This window comes from Tenrec ecaudatus, chromosome X (genome assembly GCF_050624435.1).
Source record: "Tenrec ecaudatus isolate mTenEca1 chromosome X, mTenEca1.hap1, whole genome shotgun sequence".
Classification (NCBI taxonomy): domain Eukaryota; kingdom Metazoa; phylum Chordata; class Mammalia; order Afrosoricida; family Tenrecidae; genus Tenrec; species Tenrec ecaudatus.
In genome coordinates, this window is record NC_134548.1 from 146,239,706 (window position 1) to 146,264,860 (window position 25,155).

The window sequence follows — 25,155 nt, forward strand, 5'->3', positions numbered from 1 at the left end:
CCCACCTCCACCCCCCTACCCCTGCTCTCCCGGGCTCCCATCCTTGAGCACCTTTTTTGTCCCACTAACCCTGTGTTTTCTTATTCCTCTTGGAGATCCGCTTCCATGCACTGTTCTGGCTAAGTTGCAAGTAGAGGACAGACTAATGGAAGATCACTGAAATAGTTTGTGAAGTGAACTAGTAAATACTCTCTTTATTCGGGAGAATACATCTTTAATAGGGTGGCATGCACCACTAAATCAGTACAGCGAGGAGTTACAGAGTAGGGAAACTTTCTTCAGGAAACATCTCACCCTAGGAAATCGCTCAACTCCCAGAATCACTTGGACCCACCTCAGGGGATTAGGGGCCAAGGAGTGGTGAAATGGGCTGTCTCTCAAGGAAACCAGTAGGTTTCTGTGGGTCACAGGGAGGAAAGGATAGTTTTTGCAAAGGAGAAGAATATTATATTAGGGCTGGCAGTTCCTCTGATGTTTCCTGAGAGATTGACGAGGGAGAGTTAGTGGTCGTGCCCAGTTCTATTTCTTGGATACACTCTTCGAGGGCTATGGACTGGTCCCTTCCATCTGTGTCTGAGCCCCTGTGTAAAGAAAAAGTCATTACTAAGTAAAGACCCAGAATCATCCCTCTGAAACAATTGCACTGTGGAATTTGGATGTTATAGGAGCATTTGGATCATTTGGTTTGTTCAGAAGCTGAGTTCACAGAAGGAGGCTGAAATATGGCCTTTACCTGGTTCGGAGTCGGGGCCACTTCTTCCATTCAATGGCTAACACCACTCCCAGGGCTAAGACAACCACCACAATCAGGGTGCTTCGCACAATGTTACCCACAGTGCACTCCTGAGCAACAGGCCCTGTGGTGAAAAAAGAACAGATACCAAGGCCACTGAGGTTCAAGTATATAGATTTCCCTTGGTTTTATTTTGCTCTCGATCAGGACTCATTTGGGGAGCCATGCATTGAGATGGCAGAAGGGGTGGTTATGCCAAGGCAGAAGCAGCCCTCGTATCCTCATGGGTTGTTCCTATAGGACTGCTTCTGAGGGCCCAGGGCTGTGATGCCAGGTCCATGAAGGGATTACCCTCTTACCTGCTGCCCCTACCAGCTCCAGGGGATCACTCGGCTCTGACCATATGTCAGGGTTGGTCTGGAGGCGGTAGCTGCAGCTGTAGTTTCCAATGCCTTTCCCTTCCACATTATTGATGACAAAGTCTCCGTCCTCTGAGAACTGCTGGGGTGCATCTTCTCCATCGTGTTCCAAGACAAATTCCACACCTGGCAGGGGTCCTCGGCACTGAAGGGTGATGTCCTTACCTAGCTTGAACACAGCACTGGGCCATGCTGACAGCAGAGGTTTGGGAGGCTTATCTGCAATCGTCCAGGACACAGAGTAAGAAGAAACCTTTAACCGAGCCCATTCCCCCTTGATGGCTAATTATTAAAAACTAGGAAAAGCTCCCTGACTTCCCTAAGGTCTTACCAGTCACCCAGATCTCCATGGGGTCACTGTGATTGGAAGCTGCAAAGGGAGCAGAATTCAAATAATAGACGCAGCTATAGATTCCAGAATCTTCATTTCTCACCGCTGGCATCCAGAAATCAGCCCTGGAACCACTTGACCTCCGTTTCTCTAAAGGTTGTTGAGCCCCTTCCTTCACCAGTACAAATGTCACGTCGGCAAGTTCCCCCTGGCATTGAAGCGTCATGTTTTCCCCAGGAATCACCACGGGACCGGGCTGGGCTAACAGAGTGGGCTTCGGGAGCAAGCCTGGAAGAAATAAACTCCTAATCAGAGTCAAGGTCCCTTTCTGTTTAGTATCTCTGAAGTCTCTGTTCCACAAGTGGTAAAGACCCTTGATTTGGCCTTGGAGCACTCTGAAAAGGCTTTTCCGTGATTCAGACTCTTCTGACCGGCCATGCAGAGAAGTCTCTTCTTACCTGTGACTATGAGTTCCAGGGTGTTGCTATGCTGTAGCTTGATAGGGCTCGTCCAGTCAGGGTGGTAGCAGCAGCTATAACGCCCGGTGCTCGCACCAGATGTGTTAGTGATCAGAAATGCTCCATCATCCCTGGAGGATCCCCAGAGCGGCATTGAAGTCACGTCCCCTTCCTTCTGGAGAATGTACCCAACTCCAAGGACTGGCCCTTGGCACCAGAGAGTCACATTTTTCCCCATGGGAATCACAGAACTGGGTTCAGCATAGAGCCAGGGCTTGGGGAATGTGTCTAGGGAGAGGATAAACATGTAACATGATGAGTATAGGAAATTATCACTTATTGAATGAAGCATTTTCCTGAACATGGCCGTTGCCCTCAGCCTAACCTAGCTTTCCAGGAGGAAACCCTGATGCCCATTGTTTCTAGCCTAGTCCCAGGACTTGTCTGTCCTTACCAGTTACCCAAATCATAATGGGTGTGCTGAGATGCGATGCTCTGTTTGACATGGTTGTTTCATAATAGACGCAGCTGTAATTCCCAGAGTTCTCTGCTCCAACCGCGTGCAGGAGGAAGTCAGCTAAATAACCGGAGGCACTCTGGAACTGTAAGGGATCCTGGGTTCCCTCCTGCAGGAGGGCGAACCTCATGCCCTGGAAGGCCCCTTGGCAACGCAGGGTCACATTCTTCCCAGGGAGCACCACAGGCCCTGGCTGAGCCAGGAGAGTGGGTTTTGGGAAGAAATCTGAAATTAAAGAGCCCACAGATGAATTCCCTCGACCTGCCCACCCCCCCTCACCCCCCCCATAATCTACAAAAAAAAACAATGCATGTTTATTGTAGACAATGAGAAAATACAGAGAAAACCTAAAGAAGAAAGCATAATTTTACCACTCAAAGGTAAACATTCCCTATACACTTTATATATTTCTTTTCTATTGGCTTTTGTCTCTATATGCCCTTATTGACGTAGTGATAACTATTTACATATTTGGAATTCTACTGCATGCAGAGTTAAGTAATCTGATTTTATTCACTTAACTTTATATTGTACACATTTCCTGTGATGTTACAAAGCCTTTGAAAATATCATTTGTAATAGCTGCATAATATGCAGCTGACATTCAAGGTCTCTTCCCTTTCTTTGAGGGCCATCCTCCTCACCAATCTCTGAGAGCCCAGCTAAAGAAAAAGTGGACATTGAGCCTAAAGCTCCAGGGCAAAGCACAAAAAGGTTCCGGAAATAGGGCAACTGGAACTTGGCACTTGGGATTGGGACAACCTCCGCACCCCACCCCACCACCCCACATACACATATCTTCCTCTCTGTCTTCCCCCTGCAAATGACTCTCCCTCTCCTCTGTCTCTTCTTGCAGTAATAATATGAGCAGCGGCCTTGAGTGGGCTGCTTAGCATTTACCACACACTGTTCCGCCCCCGTTTGGGATCTCCTCTTTCTCGAAGGAGCACTACTCCATTTCCCAACACCAGTAATTCCGCCCGCTATCACACTGCTTTTCCACGGATCCCTAGCCCCTTCTGACCTGTCACCACCAGCTCCACAGGGTCACTGGGCTCAGACCAGGTAGCAAAGTCATAATAACGGCAGGTATAATTTCCACCATCACCAATTCCCACGGAAATGATCAGAAAGTGAGCTGCACTAGCCCCTGGACTTTCCCAAGACCCATCATTGGACGCGATTTCACTTCCATCTTTGTAAAGAATGAAGCTCATGTGCTGGTGGCCACTGGAGCAGTTGAAAGTCACTCGGTCGCCAAGCATGACCACGGGGCTGGCCAGCGTCTTGAAGAAGGGTTTGGGGTACAATTCTAGAAAGAAAGAAATGGAAAAAAACAAAATACAAAGTACATGCAAAAAATAATTAAAAGGGAGGAAGAAAGTAAATGTAAGTGCAGGTCTCAAAAGCTACATTGTTTTCTCTAAACCCATCCCCCAACCCGACTGCCATTGAATCCAATACGACCCTCTACAGGGGTTCTGAGGCTACAGTCTTTATGGGAGCAGCATATAGCTTCATCCTCATTTGAGGATCAGTTGGTGGATTTGAACCACCAATCTTTTGGTTAGCAGTACAACACATACCAAGTAGTCGCTCGCAAAATTGAGCTAACTCCACCTTGCAGATGCAACTTTCACACAACAACTTCTCATTTTGCCCTTCCACCTCCTCCCTCCCTCCCCCTCCAACCCCCCCCCCCCCATTCCCAGTGATTCCTCTCAAGGTGTAAAGGCAGGTAGTGAAGACTAGGGAAAAGACTGAACCGTCCTTGGGGCTTGACTAGTGTTCTGAGCCTCACTTTGCCCATTTGGACAGAGGGTGGAAATGGTATGTGGTCCACTTCCCTTGAAGATTTGCCATATAGCTAAATGAGATGATCGATGTGAAAATAATTAGAAAAATTAAATCACCCTCCACAAACCCAAGCTATTAATAACAGTTCTGGCTATTAATATCATGCAGCCAGAGGCCCTGGCACTCCCAGTGCCACGCCTGCCTAACTCTAAGATTGGACACAGGCTCCCAGGACCAGCAGCAAAGTTTGTTGTTGGGAGAGGAGGCTCTGAGACCAAGTTTGAAGGGCGGGCTCCCTCCTCCCGCACAGACTCCTTTCAGCTCTACCTTTTATGACCAGCTCCAGGGGCTCACTGGGCTCAGACCACTTGAAGGGGCGCGTTTCTGTGTGAGTGCGGCAGCTATAATTGCCTTCGTCTTTATCCTCCATTCTTGGGATTGTAAAGAAGGCTTCTTTCCCAACGGCGCCAAGTTGCAGGACAGGTTCCTGCTCTCCCTCCTTATACAGAGCAAACCCCATGCCTGCCAGCCATCCTTTGCACCGGATTTGTAGTTCTTGGCCCCGGATTGGAGGGGGAGCAGAAATGACAGGTTTGGGGAGGATGTCTGGAAAGAGAAGTGAGTGTGCTGGGGGAAGGGCGTCAGAAGTTTGGAAGTGCCCAGATGGGACACCTCTAGTTACTTGGGTCAGTGGATAAAAGAAATGAACCCTGCGTCCGCTGGGGGCTCTTCTGGACAGTTTCCCGCACTCTCTTCTCTGCCCCCCTCCTGAATCTCCCACTCAGCCCCCTCATCTCTGCTAAGCGCAAGGGTCTCCAGTGCTCCCGCACACCCCCGCCTCCCAGGGCAAAGTCCTAATGCAGAGCAGCTCACTCCCCAGGCCCCCGGAGGTCCTTGTCCTTTTTCTTACCTGTCCCCACCAGCTCTAGTGCCTCACTGGGCTCTGACACGGCCATCTCTTCCCAGGAGTGACAGTGGTAACTCCCGATGTGACTCCGGGTCAGGGCGCCGAGGGGGAAGGCAGCCCGGACCAGCTTTGAGGCTGGGCGAGTTGCGATCCACCCGGTCCGGTCCTTGAGCAGCACAAACTCCTTAGTTGAGCCAGAAGGGCTTCTGCACCACAGGGTTAAGTTCTTCCACGGGGCCAGAGGAAAGTTGGTCTCTGCCCACAGCTCAGGCTTCGGGGTTGGCATGATTATTTCTAGAAGCAGTAGAGTTAATGAAGCCGCCTCCCTGCTTCCTCCCGCTCCCCCTTTCTAAGAATCTGGCTTTCTTGTCCTGGCACCCCCGACCCAAATCACACAAGCCCACCTCCTCTTTCACCCCCAATCCACACAAAACTCCCCTTCTTTCCACAGGTGCTTGGTCAAGAGGAAGCTGATGCCTCAGCTGAGACTCCGCAAAAGTGCAGAAGCTTTGAGGACTTTTTTCTTTCTTTTTTTGCAGCCAGAAAGGAAGAGTTGGAAACTGGATTTTGCAGGGAGCTTTAGCAAGTGCCCCTTCCTGGCTGTCCTTCCCTCCCAACCAGTACCTCCCTGGCCACTGTCACTGACACTCTGTAGTTATTTCGGAGCTCCGCGGAGGAATGTCCCAGTCTGGAGCAGGAAAAACTCACCAGTCTCTTCTGTCACTACCCCATTGCACAGTCCTGCAAAAGAAATTGCTGCCAGGACTCTGCCCCTTCCCCCGCGGGACTTCACTCTGGCCTTCTGCCCAGGTCCCTTCCCCACCCCGTGGTACTCACCACAGCAGAGAAAGGCCATGACGAGGAAGAGCATGGTGACCCCTTGAGCAGTTCCCAGCAACCAAGCTTCTCTAGCAAGACCAGAAAAGAGATGAGAGGAGTTGCTGGGTTTAAGAGGAGGGCGGGGAGAAGGGGGCGGCAATTTATGTCATTGGCTTACTCACTACCCAATAGGGACTGGATGTGGCCAGGATAATGGGATAGAATCTTTTCTGACATCGATGACTTTTCCTTTGGAGGGCTTCACCACCTACAACCCCCTTGCTCTTTCAGGATCCATGTGCTCCACCCCCTTCCCTCCCCTTCCCCAGCCTCTATCATATGTCAGCTCTCCATGCCCCCTGATTGGGCTGAGGCTGAAATTGAGATGTCAGATGTGAAAATGCTTTTGTGTCTCCAGCTCTCAGAACCCCTGGGGCTCACTAGGATCGCAGCTGGGGGTGGGGGTGGAGGTGGGGGTGGAGGAAGAAGTTCTCTCTGTCAACAAATTTAAGTTGGGAAGCAGTTGTTATTGTGGCAGTATAGGTCCTCAGACCAACCTGCCTCTCTTGCCTTTGTTACGGAAGGGTTGCCTAGGCAGCCACTGTGACAGACTGGAGGGTTGTCAGTGCTGAACTATGCTTGTCAGAGTGGGATCTCTCTCCCCCCCGCAACCAGAGTGTGACTAGAAAGGCGCAGCAGCTTTGGGTTATAGGCACAGTGATAATCAGACGACCTGAAGCCAAAATCCATTTCACGGTTTTTACTTAGAAAACACTGACCCTTCTTCCTGCTGAAGCAAACATGCGCTTTGCAGGCTGCTTTCTCTGAAATGTAGTTTCGGATCTCATTCCTGGATGCAGCGGTCCTTGGCTGGGGAACAATATATGAAGCTCCTTTTTTCCCCCTCCCTAAGCCCTGACTTAGAGGTGACCCCAGTATGTTGTAGGAATCAGGGCAGAGTCTAGGAAGAACTACAACCTGATCGCCACTGATTCTTTTCCAAAGCTTAAAAGGTTGTGGTTTCAGCTGAAAGCTTAGGCAGCTCCTTCCCTGTGACCCAAACATGCTGTCCTCCAGGGGAACACACAGCAGACACATACAGTCATCATGCATTGTCTATTGCATACCCCCAGACACTCAGAGGACTGTAGGTGAAGTGCGCAGCCAAAGGTAGATGATGTGGGGGCAAAGGGCAACATCCAGGGGCTGAGGTCCTCACCATCACGTTTCGAGCTTCCATGTCTCTTCTCATTCCCAAACAGAGTGGTCTGGCCAGAGCACCCAGGGATCAGGGAGACAGAACCATGTCCGAAAGGACAAGGACACCAAGGGCTCAGAGGAAGTGAATGGCAGGAGAATGTGTTTGGCTGGCCATGTCCTGATTCCCTGGCTCCCTTTAGTGTCTGTTTATGCTTTTATGGAAGTGAAGATCACAGTCTTCGGAATTCTCGGCACAGGAGGCCAGAAAGAGGCGGCTAGGGTGGCCAGCAAGGCATGCTAACCCTGGAAAATGAGGTGTTAAGGCGAAAAAATTGCGATGGGAGTTCGAAAGCAAACCAGAGGCAAGGCAGCGTGTTGTCTTGCAAAAGAAAAGGTTCAGACCCAGGGATGATGATGGTATCAATCTTCTGTGAGGGGCAGGATTATTTGGAGGAGATTTGTGGCCTCCTGTGGGGATGGGACTAGTGAATGAGGTTGTAAGGACTTCTTCAGCCTCTGGGAATTATTCAGTTCCGCATGGACACCTCTGTGAGGTGAAAGAGAAACATCTTGGGTAAGAAAGTGTTTTCCGTAATCCCAGAAAGGGGGGAGGTGCTGTGCCCCTGCGGTTTACCTCTACCTGCCCATGTTTGAGACTTTGGAAAATCAGGACTCAGGTAGATTGACAAAAAGGGGGCTGGGACAAGATAGTTACCTGATTCTGAGTCTCTGGCATTTCCATCTTATCCACAGCACTACCGATAGCAAGGCAACCAGCTGTAGGATTAGGGATAACCTGATAGCTTCGTTCAGAACATAATTCCAGGTGAGAGTGCCTGTGACCAGAGAAGACCAAGAACAGGGACCTTTATGTATAACAGGGGCAGCTGAATACACTCCGGGGAGCGGGGGGAGTCCGTCTATTTTTGAGAGTATTTATAGTAGGAAGCTGAAGCAGAGATCAGTTTTTCTTTTCTTGGAGCATGGGAACCTTGAAAGCATCTTGGCCACCACCTTGGAGTGATGGTGGGACCCCACTTCATCACCCTGGGGGAAGGGGTCCCAGGGGTGTCGTGGTCAAACGTTATGGAAAGGGTCCTTATGAAGAGTAGCTCTTTCTCACCTGCCGGCCCCATCAGCTTCAGAGGCCCCATCAGCTTCGGAGGCTTACTGCGATGCGACCAGACATCAGCGTGTATGCGGTAGCTGCAACTGTAGGTTACTGTGCCTTTCCCATCCGCATTTCTGAGGACGAAGTCTCCATCCACTGAAAATGTGGGGGGTGTTACTCGTTCTTCCCATTCCAAGGAGAATTCAAGTACAGGATGAGCTGCTCGGCACTGCAGAGTGAGAACTTGTCCTGGTTTGAATGTGCTCCTGGGCCAAGCTGACAGGGAGGGTTTGGGCGGCTTATCTGGAACCAAGCCAGAGACCAGTGTTAGAAATCACCTGGAACCCAGTCTCCTTCATCCCATTAAGTGCTTCTCAGCTCCCCAAGTGGTAGTCTCTTCCTTGTCATTTCCATGAAATCAGTAGCTTCTCTGTTGAACGGCAACATGTGGACCCTGGTTCGCTCCTTCGTGCTCTAGGGATACCTAGACCTTGGTGCTCACACCCGGTAGTTAGTTACTCCTGACTCTGAAGGAAAATGTCTTTCCTGGGGTTCCCATGATTCGGGCTCAATTTTAGAGGGAGAGGGCTTCAGGAATAACTCTGGGAAAGATGTTTCTGAAATTTGGTGGAGAAAAGCCTTCATCACACTCCTAATGTATCCCTCCCCCCACCCCCCCGCCCCCCGTGATCATATTTCTCTGTGGGCATAGGGTCACTAGTTACTCCTTCACCGGTTACCTAGTTCCATCAGGTAGATTTCACTGCAGAGTGATACCATGTGTAAGTAGGATAAAAACACACCAAAGTTTGCCTACAGTGACAAGTACCACTGTGTTATTTGCTGCCATTCTACTGGAATTTGCCCAGATGAGAAATGGTGGCAATTATAGACGCCAGAATCACTGCTGGTCTTATTGAAGTGACTGGTCTTCTCCTTTCTCACAGGGTGCTAGTCCTGCTCCATTAACTGGCCTGTGACACCACAGGTCCAGGTGCTGACCCATTTGTACCACAGGATTGGGCTGAGCAAGTATCTGGGTCTTGGGAAAAGTATCTATGACAAGATCTGGAATAGAAAGGACTAATGGTCTTACTGCCCCCTTCCACTACTTAGGGTTCTTTTCTGTCCCTTCTAAGAGCTTCCAAGCAGTCACCCCTGGGAAAATCTCTAAGACGAGTTAGACACAGTCTATGCCCTTCCCCACTGTTAGTCCTGCATTCATGATTGGGTTGTCCAGGGACCTCAGAAGGAATCTTACAGATTTAGCCTCTAACACCAATGCCATCGTATACTTTCTTACCAGTTACCGAGATTTTCAGGATTTCACTAAGAAGTGAACCCCTATAAGACCCATCATAGTAAAAACAGAGGTAATGTCCAGCATCGTTGACTTTCAAAGCCCGGAAGAAGAAATTTGCTTCATTTTTTATTGATTTTTGGCGGTACAAGGTATTCTCCATGTCTTCAAGTCTCATCAAAGCAAAGGTCATCCCATAGATTGGCCCTTGGCACCTGAGATTCAGGCTTTCTCCAGGTGCGAGGGTGAGCCCAGGATAGGCTGTGAGAGATGGTTTGGGGTAGAGCCCTGGAAAGGGAAGAGACCTTAAAGTTATAGATGAGATTATTCTTCCGTACTGTTTTTCATTTTTTATTTTCCTAGTCTCTCTCCCTGCACAGGTAAAATTCACCCTCCCCTCCTTTCTTCATCCTTGTATCCCTACGTCCCCCAGGAAAGTTGGTCCCACCAATGCCCCTGCGCTCTCACCAGACGCTATCAGTTCCACTAAGTTATAACCATGTATAGAGGTGTGTCTCAGTGGAATAGCTACAGTTGTAATTCCCTGATTCTTCAGGTCCCTAGAATGCCAAAGCTGTCCTTCTAACCACCCAAGAAATTAAACCTCTGGAAATTACTTTGATTCCATATTTCGTAGAGCATGAATATGACTTATGACTAATACTAGAGTATTAAGTATGACTTTTGAGCACATGAAGTCCACCAAAAAGATTGTACTATGAAACAGGACAGATGTCACCTCTGTAACACCCCTTTTTGCTACCACCCAAATCTCTGGTAGATTCACTCATCTACTACGGAAGATCAACTCCATCACATTTAGGATGTATCAAGCATGATGTAGTTAGGATTTCACAATAAAAATGACAATCCTTGCCAGCAAACAGGCCCCTGCCTAGTGGAAGATATTAATGAGGAGGTAAATACAGACATATTAGTTGAATCTACACAGAAAGTATTTTGGCCTATAGCAACCCTATAGGATATAGGTTTTGAGATTTTAAATCATTATGGGAACAGACAACCTCATCTTTCTCCCATGGAGTGGCTGGTAGATTTGATCTTCTGACCTTGCCACCAGCCACACAACAGGCACCCATATCTGCAGTTCAAACACAGTCCTTTGTTCTTTGGTCTTTAAGAAAAACTATACTAATATAATGAATATCTACCATTTGTTAAGAATGTATAAGCCAGGCAACAACCTGTGTGTGTGTGTGCGCGCGCGCATTTTGCAGTTCACAAAACGGAGGCACAGGGAGTCCGGGAGAGTAAGCCGGATAGATATTATTATCTAAGTTGAGGAAACCAAAATAGAGAGAGGAAGTGATCTCCTTCACCTCACACAGGGAGGCCCTGTGGAACTAGAAGCCAAGGTTAGTGGCCGTCAGTCCAGGGTACTTTCATCCAGTTGTCTCTAAGTTGAACCCAGTAGAGATGTGGCTAATGGAATGTGAGAGAGATGGGAATGGAGTGTGTCTGGCGCTTGGGATATTTTGAGAAACCTGTTTGAAGATTGGTACTGCCATAATGGATTTGATGATATAAGATTACATTAATTTCTAACATATTCACTATAACTTATCCAGGTCCTTTTTTTCCTTAATCACTACCACTAGCAATTTGCTCCATTTTCTACCCTTAAAAAAATAATAAAATATCATACACTAAAATTCTAAAATTAGGTTTTGAGAATTGTTGCTGGCAATGCCTGGTGTATTTTAGGTGCTCAGTAAGCATTCGTTGACTGAATGAATGTGTGCCCAAGCTTCAAGTAGAGAACAAAACAGCTGTAATGAGCTAGAGCAGCTTGACAATCGGCTGTGCTCATTCACTAACCAAGTGATTGAATCCCACACCCATGACTCCCCAGCATGTGTGATTCTAATTTGCATCTCCAATAAAAGTTAAGTGGCTCCAGCTCATGGACCGTGCAGGGTTTAGAAACAGGCGGAAGCAAATCAAATCAGAAACCCTGGCTTACCTGGCCATAATCCCTGGAGCAAGAATGTCAGACCCCAGCAATTATGAACACACCCACCTGCTGTTATAACCAGTTTCAGGCGATCGCTGGGCTCTGACCACAGGGTGAGGCGCATCTGGGTACGAGTGTGGCAGATGTAAGCGCCTTCATTTTCAGGTGTCAGGTTGTCAATGGAGAATATGGCCACTGTCCCAGTTGGAACTTGGTAATCCACAAGCCCAGCACATCCCTTTTTAAACAGCATTAATATCAAATCCTGCAGCAATCCATGGCAGAGTATGCTAACATTACTTCCAGAAAGAGTGGAACTCTTGGCCGCTGTTGAGAAGATGGACTTGGGAAGCTGGCCTGAAGGAAAGAACGAACTGGAATTCAGGTAGAACAAGGGAAGGGCTGCCAGGGAATTATGCTTTCAATAAGACCTTGGGGTCTTGATGGAACTGTAAGTGAGACATGTGTCTGTTCACCTCTAGTTTGGAACTTCAAGTCCACCAGCTATTTAATGGGAGAAAGAGGAGTCTGCCTGCTCCCTTAAAGATGTAATGGGGTCTAAGTGACTTGGAATTGACTCACTGCTAGTGAGTTTAGTTTGGTTTGGTATAATCCTTATTTCATAAGAACCCTCCTTCCCCCATCTCTAGATCTTCCTCTTGTTGAGAGCTTTCCCTCTAGAAAGAAGGACATGTCTGTTGCGGGGCCTGCATCTCCACTGTGCACTGCCTCATACAGGGTAGGCCCTTATTACAGAACTGTGAAATACATACATGCAGGTATTTGGGGTAAATGAATGAATAAAGAAAAGACAGCCTATCCTGGAAAGATGAGTAAGTATCCGTCTCTCTTACCTGGCGCCTCCTGCTCTAGAATTTTACTGGATTCTGCGCAGCCTATCTCCTGCCAGCAGTAGCACCTGTGACGACCTGCACTGGACTCAGTAAGAGCACCAAGGGCACTGATGGAGAATGAAACTGGGAAAGTCTTGTAAGTAGGCTGGACCAAGGGCATCTGAGTCTTGTCCCTCAGCAACAAGGACTTGCTATATACCCGAGAGGGAATGCTGCACCAGAGTGTGATGTTCTCCCAAGGGGCCTGGTGGTAGTTGGTTTCTGTGCCCAATTCTGGCTGAGATTCCATCACTGCCATTTCTAAAGACCACAAAGAGGTGAGTCATCGCACCCTCCCCATTCCATAAGACCCTTTCCCCAGGTTCACATCAGCTCCTTCTTTATACCTCCCCTTGGGGATAGGAGGGTCTGCCTGGTGTGAGGGATAGGGACCCCAGGATGTTTGTTCAAGGAATCCAGGCTAGATAAAGAATAAAGGACATTTCCTCTTCTATGGAAAACCAAGTCATCAATAAAGGGATTTGATTACCAACCAGTTCACTCAGGGAATTGTCTCAAGGCCATCTCCAAGGCCACGGAGGCAAACGAATGCCTTGAAGCCTACTGGAAAGAAGGTACCTGCTGTAGCATAACTCGCTTACCCATTTGTGTCAAACCCAGACTCAGTCCTGCAAAGAGAGATGATGGTAAATAAGAGCTCCCTCCCTGGCCCCACTCTATCCTTAAACTTCAAGCCTCTCTTCTACCTCCACAAGCTTCCTACACCCCTATAATGTGACAGTGCCTGGCCCCACATTTGCCCCTCACCCCTTTCTTGTACTCACGAATGCAGAAGAGCACGATAGTGAATGTGTACAGCATGGTGGCCCCCTCTCCTGGGCTCCACAGGGTTGTGGGCCTCTGGTCCTCACTGTGGGCTTTCCTACTTGAGGGGCTGTGTCCTTCAGTAGGTGGCTGGATCTAAAAAATAAAGACACTTTTATTCAGGGACTTACCTGCTCCTTAGGGTTTAGTTTAGATCCCTACACTGCACTGGAAAACTCTGTCTTCCATCCCTTCACTGCATGCCATTTGTTGAAGTATATGTTATTGCCTCTCCTTGACCCTTTTCTCTACTTCCCCATCCTCTCTCCTAAATGCTTAGCAGGTATCTAAGGTGTCATATCTTTTTGAAATGGTGATCTGTCCCTGTGATCTCAGAGTCCCAGTGGGCTACCGAATCCAGATCTTCAGAAGTCCGCATTTCAGATTATAAAAATACACGCGCGTGCGCACACACACACATTCACTGAGTACTCCAATCGAATATTTCTACATACACTTTCTAATTTAATTTGAGGTTTAAATCCAAATTTCATCCCATAAAACCACTATTTACATTTCCAGAGGTGGCCCATATCACCTTCCTTCCCTCATTGCAATTTCATCCCATTCCGACTTTTACTTCTATGGAATATTTCAAATCCAATGTTATTCGAATCTTAGCTGTTGCTCCCAAAAGTTCACTAACTTTATCTCAAGCAAGGAGGTATAAGTGAATAAAACTCTGTGAACCAATTCATATAAGGTGTAAATGGTTTATTGACTACCCTTAACCTTCTAAACATTTTTGTTTGTCCGCCATAAGAACAATGGAATTGATTGAATCTTAGGGAGCATGGTGAAGATATTTGAATTCAGGAAACGCTTTACCATTTTCCTTGAAATCACTAGTGTCAATATGCCCTGTACACAAGACAGGCCCTGTGTTATGTGCTCCCCCAAAATGTCTTTTTGCTGAAGGAAAGTGTACTCCCAAAACACGAACACCCCAGCTTTGTATTCACAGCCTGAGGTTTTGGCTGCCCCCAGCAATTCCGTCCCTACTTCAGGAGAGCAGCGTAGAGGCAGTTCTCAGAATAACGAAAAGGGCTGCTTTCACTTTGCCACATGGATCCTAGTTCTTCGGCCTCCAATTTGCTCCAGTGCCAATACTGGGTTCTGTGCAGGAACTGGAAGGTGTGTGTGTGTGTGTGTGTGTGTGTGTGGCGGGGGGGGGGGACTCATTTTGAAAACACCTGGACTGCAGGAAACAGCTGGACATTCTGAGATCCAAGAAGTCACAACTCCTTTCTGCATTTCTCACTTTTCATCAGAGGATGCTCAATTACCCTCTCTGAACTTCATAAAGTGGAGAGAATAAAATGTACCTAGAATTGAACTGTGGTGGTGGTGTATTAGAGATAAACAGTGCCAGGCACCCATAGAAAGCATTTCATTAAAAGGTAGCTGTGTTTTCATTCTTCCCAAAGAAGGGGTCAAACTTCTGCAGGACCTTAAGCTGTCCTTTTCCTGGCAGCCCTTCCAACTCCTTGGCCCCACTCCCCTCAGACCTGGCCAAAGCTTGGCCTCCCCCCTATTGCGTTGTTATTCTGGGGCTTTTAGGCCTGGACATACTGAGAAAGTCAGATTCTACTGCCACAGGAAAGGGTCCACTTGGAATTCCACGCAGGAAATGCCATGGAAGGTCCCAGCATTCAACCTTGGGCTCCCTGTCTATGGCCTTTGTCTCTTGAGGGTTTGAATGAAGTCAGAGCAGCTGGGCCACTCAACACTCTGTAAGGGGACTGTGCCTTCTATATACAGTCACGTTGGTGAATTTTATGCCCCAGGAACATCCCCAAGCTTTAGGACTGAAGAGGGACACTGGACACGCCCACCTTGGTTTTTCAGTCCCGTCCCTATCCCTGCCCCCGCCCCCGCCGCCCCCGCCCCCATCTTTGCTCTCAAGTCATTTTACCCTTTCCTTGTATTCCAACCCTTAGGCAGCACTGCAGTGCTTTTGGAGGGTGAAATGTCTGCTGGCTCGCCCCCTGCATAGCTTAGAGGATTCCAGGAATCAAAGAAGTTGGGTTCTGCTGGGTGGTGGGTATATGCACCGCTGAGGGTTTGGGGGCAAGACTGAGAAGGAAAAGGAAATATCTAGAGTGCCCAGAGATTCTGAGCCAGGCGGGGCTGGGATCCTGGGAGGGAAGCAGAAAAAGAGGGGGTGAAGGAGGTGAAGGGAAGACTGGGGAACAGTTGAATTTACATCAATTAATCACAACAGGGCGACTCTTTAAGGTTTTTGTTTGGGCTTCTGTTTAGGATCTGGTGGCTGGTATTTAGTTTTCAAGCCACTGAACTATGCGCTCATTTGCAGGTACTTACGGTAGCTGAAGACCCGCTCTGCTGTTGGAGATTCTCCAGTGAGCTCCTCCAGATGCAGCAAACTGCCCGGCCTGGGAATAGCTGGCTGTGGACAGCCACTCCTGCTCCGACCCCGCCTCCTTCAGCCCCCAGACCGCCTGCCGGCCCGCCCGAATCCCCTTCCCTCCCTCCCCCAGGCGGTGGGAGCCCACCTACACCAACTCAGCGGGCCACCTGCAGTCCTCTGACGACTGGGATCTCTATGCCCCTCCCAGCTGCCCGCCTCTCTCCTGACTCCCTGCAGAGGCCATTGGAGCCAAATTCTGGCCCCTGCCCCCTCGCTTGCTGGTCGCTCAGAGTTTCATTGGGTCACTGTATTCTGGAGGGGAGAGGGCCAGTTCTTGCCAAAGCTGTGGATCCCTGCTTCCAGGGCCCCAGTGCCTTTCAAGGGCTTTCAGACCAGACTCTGCTCATTCAATACTTCCTTTATGCATAAAAATATTCACCATCGTTTCAATGCCTACTATGTGCTGTTCGGCCCCGAGAATATATTATTTCTAATCTGCATAGCAACTCTAAAGATAGGTGTTATTTCCCACAGTTTTATAGATGAGGAAACTGAACATCAGAGAGGGTTAATAACTTGGACATCCTTCAAACGCCAACTTGGAAGAAAAGCCCAAGCTTTAGAGAGGTACAAGCTGGAGTTTCAGTACAGCTTCCACGCGTTAATAGCTTTGTAACCTCAAGGAAGTGAGTTAGAGAATCCGAGTCCCAGGTCCCTCACTTGTAAAAAAAAAAAAAAGACCAAAAACAATAGGGCTTCAATGTTATGATGCAAATAAAACGCACAGCACAGAGCCTGTCACACAGGTGGTGCTTCAAAGACTGTGACTGGTGCCGCCGCCGCTGCTGCTGCTGCTGCTGCTGCTGCTGCTGCTGCTGCTGCTGCTGCTGCTGCTGCTGCTAAGCTACTGTTACTACTTTGACTATTGATTTATAAAACCTCCCCCAACTGACCTAGAGTTACACTACTTCAGTGATGGAGAGCAAACTCTCACAAATTTAGTTGGCCATGAAAGACTTTTAAAAATGATAATGCATGAATGACTGAAACACTTGAGATAGAGTAAATGGTGGGACAGAAGTTGAGCACTCACGTAGACACACATTTATTAATAAATAACCCGATTTTTAAATAGGTGCATGTCAAACTACATTTAATTGCAGTAAGTCGATAGCAAAACATTTGCTATTTCCACAATCTTCACACGTATAGTTCAGTGACATTAAATAAATTCATCATGTTGTTCAATCATCACTATAGCTGTTCCCAAATCATTCTTTCATCCTTCATATGTATTTTTAAACCTTCATAAAAGAGTAGAGGTAATACATTAAAATACTTTAATAAAAGTACATTGAAAATAACTTTTAATGGGACAAATGCCTCTTATCTCTTCATGCATCAAGAGATCTCTGTTGTTTCTCTCTGGTATCTTCAACTACTGTGTGCCATTATAAACTATTGGTTAGCTGTATGATGAATAGAGCAGCAATATTACCGAGGGTGTTATGTGCTGTTGCGTTGGTTCTGATGCATAGAGACCTCATGTACAACACACGGAACCGCTGCCTTGTCCTGCGCCACCTTCACAATTGTTGTGTTTGGGCCCATTGTCACAGGCACTCCATGTCATCAAGGGTCTTCCTCTTTTTCTGCATAATGTCCTTCTCCAGGGACTGGTCCATCTGATAACATGTTTAAAGTATGTGAGATGAAGCCTCCCCATCCTTGCCTTCAGTGATCATTCTGGTTGTACTTCTTTCAAGGCAGAGTTGTTTGTTCTTTTGCCAGTCTATGGCACGCTCGATGTTCTTTGCTAGCATCATCATTCAATTGCACCAATTCTTCTCCAATCTTCCCAGAGGTTGGTGATACCAGCAAATAATCCTGAGGCACACCTTTTCCATATTCAGACCTAGAGTCCAAGGTTGCAAAGTGTTCTCAATGAAAAAAGTTTGAGGGTGGCTCCCACAGCAAAACCTGGCTGTTGAAGGTGGGTGTTGAAGTAGTGGGTGTTGAAGGTTGAATGCGACAGTAGTAGTTTCTCTTCCGTGTTGTATAAGACTTCTCCACACTGACTCAGAAGAAAGGAAGCTGAGGACAATCCACAAAGCCTGGGCTTCAACTTATCCTTTATCAAGCATTTCAATATTAAGGGTACAGTTAGGGGTACTAAACCACTTAGAACAGCTATAACTGAGGGTGTTTTCAGGATTGTGCAGGGAGCTTCTTAAATCAAAGGCAAGTTAGGACACCAGCGCTGAAACTTATTTCACCAAAGCATGCATCTCATCGTGAGCCATTAGGCATTAGATAGATGTCTGCATAATCAAGCTTCTGGGTGCCTGTCACAGAGCAAACGAGCAGTATGCTTACCTAAGTGAATTTAACTTAAGGTCAATGGGTGTATACAGAAAATGAGGTTTTGTTGTGTCCAATTTGGTACAGTCACAAGGTTCTGTTTGAATCACCAACTATTGATCAAAGAGGTAAACTACTGCTCCATTGTCTCCAAGTGACAATCTTCCGAACATTAATTTTGTCTATGTAGGAATGACATGGTGTGTGCATATGAGTGATCAATTCACATTTAATGTGCATGAAGACTCTGAAAATGGACCACATAGTGTTCCAGTAGTCCCCATTCCGGTGTTGAATACAGTTCTTTGTCCCTGAAGCAAAGTAGGTGGTGTCAGCCCTGCTGCTTGGGACAAGCAAGAAGCGAGGCTCCTATGAAGTGCTTAAATCTGATCTAGGCAGGAAGTTTGGAAGTGCAAATGACAGGAGAGGCTTTTTCTGCTTTGGAATATAACTTGCCTCAAAAACAAACAAACACAAACAAAGCTCAACTGCCATTGAGTTGTTGCAGACTTAGAGTGATCCTATAAGACACAATAAAACTGCCCCTGCGAGTTTCTGAGGCTGTAACTCTTGACAGGAAGACCCGTCTTTCTCTCAAACTTGCGTCCAGCATGTCCAAATTGCAAGTATTTGGTGGTGATGGATGGTGCTGAGAGGGAAGTGTTATTGAAAAATGTACAAATGGGCTTTTCCAATATTTATTTACCTTTAATCACTTGCCCAATGGCAAGTCTAGATGTCAACAGTTGGGTTCTTTTGCCCCTATTTATTGCGTGATTAACAAGTGATATAATTAATGTTAAATGGCCATCTGAACTGCAATAGCAACACACATAACACAGTGTGAACACACTTCACTGCCACATTCATCCCCGTTTAAAAATGTCAGTTTATAGGCAATCACGTATTTGCTTCTCTTTCAGTTCTACCACAGCATATGGTCAAATTTTCTGAGGGATCCATGTAACCCTCACAAAAGAGACTTTCTCCTCACCGTGACCTTTCTGTAGGATGATATCCAGTTGCCTACATGGACTTTGGATCTCCACTCTGCACTCTCCCTTATTCACAATGATATGATTTTTTGTTCTGATGTCGCAGGAAGGAGAAGAGCCAGTCAGTGTGCGATGTAGCGACGATGAAACCTGCAACTTTCTTCTAGTTCCTAAGTGCTTCCTCTCCGCCACCCCCAATATCATGATCCCAATTCTACCTTACAAATCTGGCTAGACCAGAGGATGTACACTGGTACAGGTAGGAACTGAAAACACAGGGAATCCAGGACAGATCCCTTCAGGACCAGTGGTGAGAGTGGCGATACTGGGAGGGTGGAGGGAGGGTGGGTTGGAAAGGGGGAACCAATTACATGGATCTACATGTGACCTCCTTCCTGAGGACGGGAAACAGAAAAGTGGGTGAAGGGAGACGTCGGACAGTGTAAGATATGACAAAATAATAATAATTTATAAATTATCAAGGGTTCATGAGGGAGGGGGCAGTGGAGAGGGAGGGGAAAAATGAGGAGCTGATGCCAGGGGCTTAAGTGGAGATCAAATGTTTGGAGAATGATGAGGGCAGTGAATGTACAAATGTGCTTTACATAATTGATGTATGTATGGATTGTGATAAGAGTTGTATGAGTCCCTAATAAAATAATTTAAAGAAATAAAAATAAATAAAAAACAAAACAAAAAAACAAGAGACTCTCTTCATAAACAAATCTGTTAATTTCTTATCATTCACTGATTGCTGTGCAGTTTAAGAAAAATATTTTATTGTTTTTATTTGCTCTGTCATAGCCCAAGGTGGCCTATCCCACACCCTTTTATTTTATTCACATCTTTATTCCCACCCATCCCTCCATTTATCCTTTATCCATTTATTTTTTTTCCCTTTATCCCATGCCGTGTGTGTGTGTGTGTGTGTGTGTATGAGAGAGAGAGAGAGAAAGACAGAGAGAGAGAGAGAGAGAGAGAGAGAGAGAGAGAACATAGTAACATAACATAAGAACAACTCAGGACAACACTACATTTTGACTTCCGTTACTACTAATTACCTGACAAATATCATTATCCATACAAGTGATATCTACATTCTATCAAGAAACTTGATTTTTTAAGTGAATTTAATCACTTATTTCCAGGAGCACCCACTTCTGGGGCTTCAGCTGTTTGCAGTAAAGCCAGTAGTTTGGATTTTGCTGAGAAATATCTTTATGGGGTTTCAAACCAAGAAACTTCAGCTAGTAGATTTTGCTCCAACGTTGTCTCCTTTGCACTGTTAGCAAGGCAGAGTCAGGGTCATTCTTATCTTTTTCTTTTTGAAAATTACTATTTTTCTGATCAGCTTGGAACATCTTCCTGCTTTTTCTTTTAAGTATAATAATTTGACAATTATGTGCCTCGGCTTTTTAGATTGAGAGGCATATTTGAATGGGGACCTGTACATTCTCTCTGCATATAATTTGAGATCCATGTTTAACTCTTGAAAATTTTCAATAATTTCTTTAATAATGGCTTCAAGGTTACTGTCATTTTCTGCACCTTCAGAGATGCCAGATATACAAATATTATACCTCTTGATTTGTTTTCAAAATCTATCACCTTTTTTTTTTCTTTTCGAAGAGCTGCTTGCTTAAATGCTTTATCTTTGGGGACTGAAGTTCTATTTGGTCTTCATTTGTGCCGATTCTCTCTTCCAGGATATTTATTTGGCATTGTCTCATCTTTTGGGGTCTCTTTTCACCCTGAAACCTCATTTGCCAGTACCCTACAGTCTTTGCTGAGACTTTCTTGTGGGTCTTTGAACACGTCCACATGGTTCTTCACCCCTTTCAGGGTAGAAAGCATCAAGTCCTTCATTCTGGCTTTTCCCCTGGGTTCTGCCTGCTGCTCCTCCAGGACAAACATCTCTTCGGAACTTTCTGAAGTTCCTGGTTCCTCCGCAACATCACCACGCTTAGTGGTTGCTCCTAGGTTTGTTTTCATTATTTTGCGCATTATTGTTTGAGCTTAGTTTGTTATCCTTTTCTTGTTTTCATAGCTGAGGCTGCTGTTGGCTTAGAGGTACTTCCAAAGCTCAGCAATTTGATTCTGCACACAGCTGCTTTCTCCATTCTCTTCCCTAGAAGCTCCAGAGCTGGGGTCTTTTCATCATAACGCAATACCTATTTTAAGCTGCAATCCTCACAAACACTGTATGACATTAAGGTGAAATCCTCATAAACACTGTATGCAAATAAGGTATAATCAACTGATGCTACTCTCATCTGACAGCATTGGGAAGTAAGAGCTTCATAGCCCTCCAGGTAAGATAAAGAAATACATAAATGTATAAAGAAAAAATAAACACTCTCACACACATATAAATACATGAGTATGTGAAATACCTAACTACATAAATATACAAAAACAGAATATAAATAAACACACAAGTACATAAACATGGAACTAAATATGCACATAAAATGAATCTCGTGTGTTCAGACTATTGAGCTTCTGCCTGATTGAGGAACATAGAATATGTTTAAGATTAAGTTACTACATTAGAATTCTAAAGCAGAGAGTGAGCGGCGTTTATCTGAATGTTTTGGTGATTGTGGAAAGAGATTAGGACTGTGTGTCAGGGGACTTGAATTTCAGTTCTGGCACAGTGACTTACTAGCTATGTGTGACACTTGGCAAGCCATTGAAAGTTATTTGTGTCTCTCTTTCCTCACCACTCAAATGAATATCCAAAAAATATGAGTGAAATTTGAGTATATAATTCTACCTCACTCTAATCATATTGTTTGTTTCAATATTTCTACCGAATAAACCTGGGATTCAGATTGGTGAACATGGGGTCATTGTGGGTACAGGCCACTGTTTGGAGAGGGATATACAAGTAAGGCTCAAGGGAATCCCCTCACACATCCCACAGCATCATTGTCCATTTTGAACAGTTGAAAAAATATATAGTCAGCATTATTATACCCAAAATATTGTAGAACGTGTTGCAAGAGGTGTGGAAATTAAGATAGACTCGGCCTTAAAAATTATGATTGAATGAGAGGTGCAGCCCTGTTCACGGCTAGTTACAATATAAGACGGAGTCTGGTCAACTTTAACCTTGAGTCAAAGAAACCATGACAGAGAGTCAAGGAAACCAGTATGGAATCACAGAGCTGGGAGAAATCAATTCTGATGAGCAGCACTTAGGAAGTTCTCCATCCAAGTCCCCAGATCCAAGCATCCCTGCCATAGGGCATACCGCAGGCACCTGCCCTCAAGCATTTCCTTCCTTCACCCTGCATCTCTAGAACAGCCCACCTTATGCCTTCTTTGGGAATATAGGGGGAAATGGTGAAAAGTATGGCAGTGAAAGGTATGGGGAGGCTAGATGAAAATGAAGCTGGAGACATATATAAGAGTCTGATTATTAAGGGCCATGCATACCCCTACAACATTTCAAATAAAAGTTCCTATTTGAGCCAAATAAGAAGACTGGGTCTTGATCAAAATCCAATGAAATGGCTTCTAACAATGCAAAAAAAAAATCCAGATCTTTTCTAGTTCCTAATGTTCCCTGGTGTTAGTTATACTAGCCCTGCACACAGATCCTTAAGGACAGGTTTTTAAGGCTACTTAAGCTGAAAGTCCACCTAACTGTCTAATTTAAACTCTCGACAGTTTGGGTTTTTGTGTCAAAAGAAAATGAAAATTGGACATGGGGTAGTTTATCATTAAAGCCACCCATGTATGAAAATGTTGACACCTTTCAGAGATATGGTCATCATAATCTCTAGGTCGATCTTGGTCTCTGTAGGAGAATTATGTAATGTGGCCCATCAAGTTAAGATCTCTAACTCCCACCAAAGGACCTTTCCCTGCATAGGTCTGGATAAGAAGGTGGGGGAAGATACATACAGGATTCACCTGTCACTAATTCCAAAGAGGCGTCACTGGCTTACCATCCTATTGGGTATAAAATGAGCCCCCTGAAAAGCAAGAAAGGGGCGGGATTTTATGACCAGCAAGAGCCAGAACTGAAGTGCATCCTCTGGACCCTGAGATCCCTGCGCAGTGAACTTCCTGGATCCAGAAGAGGAGCAACAGCAGAAACCGGAGCCAGAGCCTGAGACGGAGTGGGAGATGTCCCGGGCTACAGAGAAATGCAGCTGTGTGCTTTTGTGCCGAAGGCAGGCTTGTGGGGTGGCGGGCCTCTGGACACTTAATTGGGAGAACTAAAAACACAGAGATGACAACTAGAACACTCTAAAGAAGCCAGAATGGAGACACTTTGACACATGTACTTTGGACCAGTCCCAGGAAAAGGACACCATGCTTGGTAACGTAGAGGAGCAGTGAAAAAGAGTCAACAAGGTCTATTGACACAGTGGCTGCAATGATAGGCTCAGACGGGACAATGCTTGTGAGGCTGGCTTGGGACCAAGCACTGTTTTGTTCTGTTGTACGCTGGGCCATTGTGAGTTGAAGTCAACTCAACAGGAACTAACAATAACAACATGACAACTGAATTTTTGGACACAATTTAGTGTTTTCTGAGATTGATTGGAGTAGACAATGACAACATATTGTGATACTGTATGAAATTTCCTTCCCTCAAACCCCTTTATTCAGAATCAAGTGTAGGAGAAAGCTCACAGAAAACCCACTATATGTTTAAAAACAGGTAGAGAAAAGGGTTTGGCCATTTGGAACTAAAGACCCTTTTAGGTTAACTCTGTGACCTTCACATACAGAAAATTGTTTCTTGGCATTTTTGACAAGATCTCCAAAAGCTCAGAATGGCAGGATTAAGTGGAGGAAAGTGCAATGCTGATGACATCTGCGTTGTAATTAGTGATAGGTCCTGCAATGTAAAAATATATATTAACTAATAGGGAGAGTGCTGGACACTAATTCATGTATCCAAATGACTTGTTAGTATTAATAACTCTGGACTTCAACAACGAGCACGTGCTGTGGAAGTTCTGTGACTATCCTGGGCATGGCATGACAATGTTTTAAAAATATGCAGCCCATGAAAGAATCCCACTTGAAATAGCTGTAAGATGGTGCCAAAAAGTTCCCAAGTGTAACTTAGCACGCGCTCAAAATGAAGTCCAAATTCATTCCTATGACTTCAAGAAGTAGTTTAAGTCTTATGCTGTAAAAAAGTACATGCCAGTTTTAATAACAGACTGTTTTTAAAATTCTAATGCTTAACTCCCATGCTCATTCATTTAACCAAACGTTATCGACTGCCCTAAAAATTTTTTAAAAGGAAGAGTAAGAAGGCCCAAAAGATTTCGTGGAACAATATGGGTAAAGGATGGAAGTAAGGCCAAATGAATGCCAGATCTTCTCAGCCGTGAATTATCCATTAAGCTAGGTAAACACGGTCTTACTTGTGCTTCCTTGCTAATCTTTAGTGTGTAGTAATTGTGCAGGACTGTAAATTGGTAAAGAGACGTTGGTTCTGAAAGAAGGAGCTGCGGAATTGGAGGAGAGAAGCAGATCTCTGGTGTGGTGAAAAAAAATAAGTGAAATTGTTTCCTGTACCTTAGTAAGCACAAGGAGGTCGATATTTACCTTGCTTATTGGATAATCTGACAGTGGATGCTCTGCCCATCCACTCCGAGTTATAAGGGGAGAAAAAATCATGTAAACAAATAAAACTGAGTCCAATGTGTTCAAGTTTGATAAGGCAGTTACATCTAAATGGTCATAGAAGTTTAGTAAATTGCGATGTTCTCTCCAGCTGAGGAAATCAGCAAAAATCTTGTGGAGAGATTCACATTTGAACTGCACTCTGAAGTGTGGTCAGATTAATCTGAAAGCCCTAAATCCTCATGTTAGATGTTCAGTTCTCCAGGAGTCGAGCGTATTATTTATTCATCTGTGTATCTTGTGTGCTCAATGGGGAAATAATGCTAGAAATAACTATCATTCCTTAGTGTTTACTATTTGCCTGGTATTTGTTAAGCATTTTACATACATTAGCACATTTGACCTCCACAGAACTCTTATGGTGAGCTTATAACAGCAACAATAGCAACAGCATTTATTGCATTCTGACTAGGAGACGGGCACCGTTCGAAAAGCTGTATCTCACTAGTGGCAACTCCTTATTATAGATGAGAACCAGGCTCAGC

At 45.7% G+C, this 25,155-nt stretch overlaps 1 protein-coding gene across 1 annotated transcript; it reads right to left on the reverse strand.

Moving 5' to 3' along the window:
* Positions 1 to 339: 339 nt before the first annotated feature.
* On the reverse strand, positions 340 to 21,016 carry IGSF1 (immunoglobulin superfamily member 1). Its single transcript, XM_075538468.1, is given in 22 exon segments — positions 340 to 581; positions 734 to 857; positions 1,093 to 1,371; positions 1,484 to 1,771; positions 1,942 to 2,229; positions 2,396 to 2,683; positions 3,483 to 3,770; positions 4,583 to 4,861; positions 5,166 to 5,456; positions 5,871 to 5,903; positions 6,000 to 6,070; positions 7,897 to 8,017; positions 8,305 to 8,595; positions 9,106 to 9,168; positions 9,171 to 9,211; positions 9,213 to 9,348; positions 9,596 to 9,880; positions 11,634 to 11,924; positions 12,422 to 12,712; positions 13,063 to 13,089; positions 13,246 to 13,381; positions 20,786 to 21,016. Coding segments are annotated over 22 exon segments (4,278 nt in total). The 3' UTR covers positions 340 to 445.
* Positions 21,017 to 25,155: the final 4,139 nt, after the last annotated feature.